Genomic DNA, 7,399 nt, shown 5'->3' with positions numbered 1-7,399 from the left:
TCATCTTCGGAGAACGGCCACCCGCGTGTCAACCGCGTCTTCCAGCTCGAGCTCTGCCTATTTCTAGGCTCTTCCATCAAAGCATTCTTCTCAGCAAAACAAAATTTCTCTCTCCTCTCTCTCTCTCTCTAAAAGATTTGAGAGCTCTGAACATCTCTCGCTCTTGCTCTCTCTCTCTCTCTCTCTCTCTCTCTCGAAGAGCTGTTGACAGCTTGGCAAGGTAAACTTATCTCATCACCTTGTAAAAAAAGCAATCTTGAGCAACTGGGTTTGTTTGAAATTTGTTTTTTTCTCTTTTTCCTCAATTGGGTACCCTCGACATTCATCGCCTCTTCCATTGAGAAAGAAGAGAGAGGTTAGTTTTTCAACCTCGGTTTCTTTCTCTCTCTTGAAGAGCCGTTGCTTGCTAGACAAGGTAAAATCATGTAATAAACTTGTTAAAAAGCGATTTTTATCGATTGGGTCTGCTTGGATTTGCTTTTTTATTTGTAAAAGAAAGATTGTTTCTTTCTATTTGCTCTCAATTGGGTGGTCTTTACATTTATCATTGAGAAGGGGAAGGAGGTTAGCATCTTTTCCCTTTGTTTTCAATTGGGTATTCTTCTCTTTCGTTTGGAATTTGCTATTTTGAAGGAAAGATCTCTCCTACCTTTTTATTGCTTGTGTCATTGAGAAGGGGGAGGAGGTTAGCATCTTCTATCTTTTATTTCCTCTTTTTCTTCAGTGGGGTTGTATTTGAGTCTGGGGGGTTAAGGAAAATTTTGACGTCAATCATCTGTTCTTGTTTATGGCATGCAATGTGATGATATGTGCTTTTTTTTGTTGTAAATTTGGCAATTGTCATTTTGTTTTGTCCACTGTGATGGGCGTTTTGATAGTTGCTCTCTGAATTGGAGTGATTGTTTTTCTTTGTTCTATTTGTGTCTAAAAATTATCTGGAGAAGGGATGGTTACTTCTTTCTGTTCTGGTTTTGTTCTTGTCCTTTGTTGGGTTTTCTTTGCTTTGCAGTTTTTGTAATTTTTTTCCTTCTAATGAAGTTCTTGACCTTGTAATTATTTATTGAGAGCTTTTGATCAGAAAAATCACCAATTCCTCTTTTTGGTCGCCTTTTCTTTTAATTAGTGACCTGAAGATGCTTGCTCAAGTATTGAGAGGTTTTTTTTAGTGAAGTTTGTATCAAATCTCATTTAGTCTTGAGTAAACATAGGATAAGATGTTTTATTCCCAACCATGGTTAGTTTGATTTATTCTTAATTCTATCTCATCCTAACATGCTTTGGTGAGGAGAACATTCACTGAATGATTCCTCTTTAAAGTTTTATTCCCATATTAATAATTTGAATCAAACATGCTGGGAGCTTAAAAAGTCCTTGTTAGCTTTTTCTATCACAAACAGATCTCTCTTGGGTATTGTTTGGGGATGGTTAGGACTGTTTTGGGTATTGTTTGGGGATGGTTAGGACTCTTTTGACTTAATCTCCTAATGACAATGATGAGTGGGTTTGAATTGATCTCTGCGTGAATAATCTCTAAAAGGACTTGTTCTCTTCTAGTGAAAGTAGGTAGGTAACTAGAGGAGCCCTAAGCTAGGCCAAATTTTCTTCTTTCCTTTTTCTTCCCTATCTTGGTTTTCTTATGATGACTAACTAATGGAATGCCTATATTTTGCTTTTATTGTTTGGTTTCAGGTTTAACTTTGAAAACGGATTCCAGAAGGGTCTTGTTTGAAATCAAATCTCTCTTTCAATCACTCTGGCCGCTCCTGAGGCACCATCTCCTCGCACCTTGAGAAAGGTGTGGGCTCTAGAGGATTCTCTCTTCCCTCTTTGCTCATCCATTCAAATCCCCTCTACCCTTCTCCTTCGTTACTTTCGTGCGATTGAAGGTTCTCCTATTGACAACGGCTAACCATTACTTCGTAATTTGACGATCTCATCTCTGCATAGAATTGGAGTCTTTATTTTTCATTTGCTGTAAAGGTTCTGTTGTAGTTCTCTGTTTATCTTCCATATTTTTTGAGCTTAGAGTATTACCGGATACCAGTTCTCGGAAATATGGTGACGTTTAACTGCTTATCTGCCCTAGTTGTTGGAAAGAAGAATAAATCCAAGGTGAGCGATCTCTGTTTAATTGCATTGATCTTCTTGTTTCTGGTGTGGTGTTAATTGAAAATTGTTGGTATCTGTTAGAAAACCAACAAAAATTTGGATGTAAAGAAAGGAGAAGCCAATGTAAAGCCTCGAGTGAAGCCGATTGATCTTCCATATCAATCAGAAGAGAACAATGCGAGCAAGGAGGAGATTTCTAGCCCCTTGTCCCCTAAACCAAAACCTACAAGTAATGAGAACATGATCACCCGAGTTGATTCAGGCGGAGCGGATGCTGCCTACGAGGGAGGGGACGAGCATGATGAGGTCCTATCAATGAAGAGGGACTATTCCGACCTTGATCTCCATGCCCAAGCCAATTCCATGGATTCAAACCCTGAGTTTGTTCAGTTAAGACATGAGTTGATCGAGACTAAGTCTGAGAGAGATGAGCCCATCACTCCTGACCTATTAATGCAATCCGGGCATGTCAGTGACCCTGGAATCAGCCGACCAACGGCCTTCTGTGGATCACCTAGCCTAAAACGATCATGCTCAAATATTGAGACCAAGAGAACCAACCTCCAAAATTTTGATTCCCCAACAAAATCTCAATCCTACACCGATCTTAAGAATCTATCCACTGGCGGAAATTCTCTCTATAGAATCCAAAGCAGCCCTTTGTCAGCGAAAAGCAATTGCAGTGCTGATAGAGTGATGCTAAAGAAGCGGTCGTCAAGCCAAGTTCTCCCTTCAAGAAGCCGCAAGGTTTGGTGGAAGCTCTTTCTTTGGAGCCACCGCAATCTCCACAAGCCATCAGACTTCTCCAAGCCACCGATTCCGAGCCTGACATTCCACCAGAAAGCGGGGTACTCCTCAGATACTCTCGAGCCATCTCAAACACCTTTGAAGGGGAAAAATAAGGCAGTAAAGGAGTCTGGAAACCAGTGGGTTGCTTTTGCAATGGACTCTTCTTCCCCATTGGATAGAATCAATGCTTGGGTTAATAGCATTGATGAAACCGAGCTTGCCCCGATACATGATAGTGATGATGGAGAGATTGAGGAACAAAAGAAGGGAGATTTTGAGATTGGGGAGTCTTCAGGAAAGAATCGCTCCTCTTATGCAGGTCGCCGGACCAGTGAGGAGATCATGCAGGCTAACAATGTGATCCAGTCTTTAAGTTCCTTTTCATCTGTGGCTCATATATCAGGCATGGGACTCAAGGTCATTCCTTCAATTTCAACCTTCTCTAGCCTTCGGACCATCAACTTATCGGGAAATTTTATAGGTATTAGCCGAAAACTACTGGAATTGTAAAGAAATTGTATGCACTGTGATTTTGTAAGTAACAATATAGTGTTATTTTGCAGGTCAAATTAATCCAGGGTCCCTCCCGAAGAGTCTTCACACTCTAGACTTGTCTAGAAACAAGATTGCGACAATAGAAGGGCTGAGGGAGCTGACAAGATTACGGGTTCTCAACCTTAGCTATAACAAGATTTCACGTATCGGTCATGGTAAGCATGCTATTCTCTTTGTAGTTCTTTCAAAAAATTGGGACTCGTTTATCTTGCTGTATTGTGAGTTAGCTTAAAACAAGAGTAGTTTTCTAGTCTATAATAGTTTGGGTAATTAAGAGAAGAATTTACAAGACAGTACTTTATCGACTTGTGAGTGAAAACTTATCATGAAACAATCTGCAAGTAGTTTAACAGAAATCAAGATTTTTGAATACTATCCTAAATTTTATTGTTTGGTTGGGTTGACAAAGATAAGGTGAAATGATTAAATTGAAGATTTTGAAAACTCAGAATATTTATACTAGGAGGAACCAAGTTATAGTTAGCTTATGCACATAGTGAAGAACATAATAAGTACTCTATTAAAAAAAACTTCCGTTTTAAACATTTATGTTTGCTTTTCTACTGGATTTTCTTTTAGCAATATAATGTAAGTTGTTGAGTTTTAAGTCTTATACTTGCCTTTCATGGTATAAATTGAAATTCCTTTTTATAGGTGTACAAGATAACAAAATCTTGCTCCTATTTATTAATATTAGCCACATATTTGAAAATATAGATAAAAAGCTTTTGAACCAATGAACCATTAATTTGCTTTTATAACTGAAAAGAAAGTAGATGATAAGTGACATATGATATATAATTCGAGGAGGGTGATAGCCTCTTTTTCTCCCTATTACTTGTTTCTTTTTTCTTTTGTTTTCTTTCAGGAGTTTCTTAAGTGGATAATAGCATGTTGACAAACTTCTTTTTCCCCTGACCAGTCCTTCCAGATATTATTTCTATTCTCAACTGTCATTTTTTTCATAGTTGATTCTCTACAAGAGTTTATCTCAAAATAGCAGAATTCATGAACCTGTATTCTCACTGGGAGAATATTTTGATAATTTATATATAGGGAAGATTATGTAAATTACAATCTAATGGGGGAGGTATTCAGAAGACTGAAGGAGAGTATAGCTGGCTTGATCCTCGAATGATGCCATTGGATGAAATCTTGATTGATTTCCTTGTGGGGAGATATATTGCTAGTTTCTTAGTATCTTTAATGATTCGTTGAGATTCTTAATTTTATCTTACTAATCTTGTTGAGATAGGACCTCAGATGGCAGCGATAATTATTTCCTGTTTCATGGATTGATGATGATTTCCTTAATTCTTTCGTTGTCACTTTCAATTTAGAATGCACCACATCCTACTATAAGCTATGGATAACTTTGCTGAGAATCAAGCTTGTCAAGGAGTACTGGATTCAGTTTTCACTCTGTGGTCCACAGTGAACATGAGCCTGTGGTACTCTAGTGGCTCACTTTTTTCCACATTCTTATTTCCAGAGAAGTGTGATTCCACTATATCTTCCTTTCACTATCGAACTGCCCTTGGGGGGGACCATATATGAAGTTTTAATTCTGAAACCACAAGTTGGTTTTGCTCATAATACGGTCCATGAGATTAATCCAGTAGTTTCCATCTAACTCCGTTGCCGTCATATAAGTGGATGGTGATGGTAATTTGACTATTTAATGAGGAGGATAACCTGTTTTCTTTGGATTCATGAGAAGTCTATTCAGGATTATTATTTCTAGACATGAATAAGGACAACTATTTTCACATAAAACATTGAACTAAAATACAAAATTATGGTTCTGGTATTTGATATATTTATCCTTTAGAGAAGGGTTGAGCTTCTCCACTTATGGAACTTGCTTCCCACCGGAAATCAAATAGTTGAAAGGGAAAAAAAGAACATACACTTATTCAGTATGCATCTTATGTCCTATCCTGTCTAGTCTATATTTAAGTCCTAACTCCATCTCTCCATGGAAAATTTGTCGCCATCAAGAATTGTGTGGTTTCATCCTTGGATGGTAAGAAACTGACTAGGTAGCATGATAGAATGTGCTAAGTTCTATGCATCGTTGCATTTTCATTCTTCTTTGTATTTATTTCATTGTTTTCCTCTATATGTGAGAATGTGCATACCTATGTATCTCTGTGTATACATCCATCTTGTGATGGTAGGAATCAAACCAGCTCCTCTAACATGCCCTTTATAACTTCAACAAACTTGTCCTGGATAGATATTCAAATTAGGGTTAATTGGGATAGACCCCTTGTTGCTCAATTGTGGATAGACCCCTGTAGCTCTCTTGTTCTTGGTAGACCCCCAGTACCATCACCGAATTGAGAATAAACCGAGTGAATTATTACTCTTTTACCCTTAGGGAGGTTTACTTGTAAAAAAATAATGCTCTTTTTCTGAGGGTAAAAGAGTTGGGAAAAGAGGTCTATTTGCAACCATTTAGAACTACAAGCATTTATCCGCAATTGATACTACAGGGGGTCTATCTGCAATTAAGCCTTCAAATTATTGTGGTTCACTTGCCATATACTGAGTAAACTTACAAGGGTTTATTGATGTTCATGAGATATATGCTCTTGTTTTGGATCTCTAGCTGCGTATTCATCTGATAGTTGAATTGTTAGATAAAAAGAAGTATCTTTGGTCTTATTTCTTTGATTATTCCTATTTCAGGACTGTCCAATTGCATTCTCATCAAAGAACTCTACCTAGCCGGCAACAAGATCAGCAACGTCGAAGGCCTCCATCGCCTCCTCAAACTAACGGTCCTTGACCTGAGCTTCAACAAGTTAACAACATCCAAAGCCCTAGGCCAGCTTGTCGCCAACTACAATTCCCTTCTCGCTCTCAACCTCATAGGAAACCCGATCCAGGCCAACATTGGCGATGACCAACTACGAAAGGCCGTCACCAGTCTCTTACCTCACTTGACGTATCTCAACAAGCAGCCGATCAAGCCGTAGTGTTGCTAGAGCTGCGTTAGGGAGCGGTAACGGAGGGAGGAGAATGGCTAGGAGAAGAAGCCCGAGCTCAGGGACAGGATCTTTGGTGAGGCGAGCAAGCCAGAGTTCAGCACTCGGGTCCCACACGAAGGGAAGCAGGAATAGGGCCAAAGGGAGGCTCCAGCACTCGGTTACTTCTTCAAGGAAGTGATAAGTAACTGGAAAAAAGGAAGAACAAATAGAGTAAAATGGTTGCCATCAGTTAAACAAAATGTGTCTGAGTCTTTGGAGCTTTACCTTCTTGATCTTATGGCTCTTTCTACAAGGGAAAGGATTACGTGGGGCTATTTGAATTCGGTATTCAGATGCGAAGCGGATTGTTGTGAGGTATAATTTCCACTCTATAATCCGAGCTATGTACATGAGCTCTGGACTTGCAGAATCCATTCAGAAATAAGCTTGAAGCAGTATTAGCGGCCTAGTTCAGGTTATGCATTAAAACGCCCATGAACAGATTGAGAGTGTTGGTGAAATAAAATTGAAGGGGTTTAATTGCAAGTTTTTGGTATTCGCTGGAGTTTGTTTTCTGTTGCATTAGTTGTCTTTCTCGTAGTGTTTTCGTGTGGTAAAACGGCATTGAGATTGTCTGAGAAGCTGCCGTCTTGTGATGTTTTGTAGCATTTCTTTTTAATCAAGGTCAATATGATGTTTGCATCTTAAAAATGTGCATCGAATTCTCAGATAGATCAAAGATGTTCTAAAGTCGTGTGGTAAAACGGCATTGAGATTGTCTGAGAAGCTGCCGTCTTGTGATGTTTTGTAGCATTTCTTTTTAATCAAGGTCAATATGATGTTTGCATCTTAAAAATGTGCATCGAATTCTCAGATAGATCAAAGATGTTCTAAAGTAATCAAGGTCAATATGATGTTTGCATCTTAAAAATGTGCATCGAATTCTCAGATAGATCAAAGATGTTCTAAAG

The 7,399-nt window shown here is 38.7% G+C and overlaps 1 protein-coding gene across 1 annotated transcript; it reads left to right on the top strand.

Annotated features, from left to right (window-relative positions):
• LOC109833967 lies at positions 1-6,667 on the top strand. Its single transcript, XM_020401851.1, is given in 6 exon segments — positions 1-220; positions 1,690-2,112; positions 2,191-3,379; positions 3,462-3,608; positions 6,148-6,433; positions 6,435-6,667. Coding segments are annotated over 5 exon segments (1,872 nt in total). The 5' UTR covers positions 1-220; positions 1,690-2,055; the 3' UTR covers positions 6,628-6,667.

Source organism: Asparagus officinalis, chromosome 3 (assembly GCF_001876935.1).
Source record: "Asparagus officinalis chromosome 3, Aspof.V1, whole genome shotgun sequence".
In the NCBI taxonomy this organism is placed as follows: Eukaryota; Viridiplantae; Streptophyta; class Magnoliopsida; order Asparagales; family Asparagaceae; genus Asparagus; species Asparagus officinalis.
This window is presented reverse-complemented; position numbering and strand designations above follow the sequence as displayed.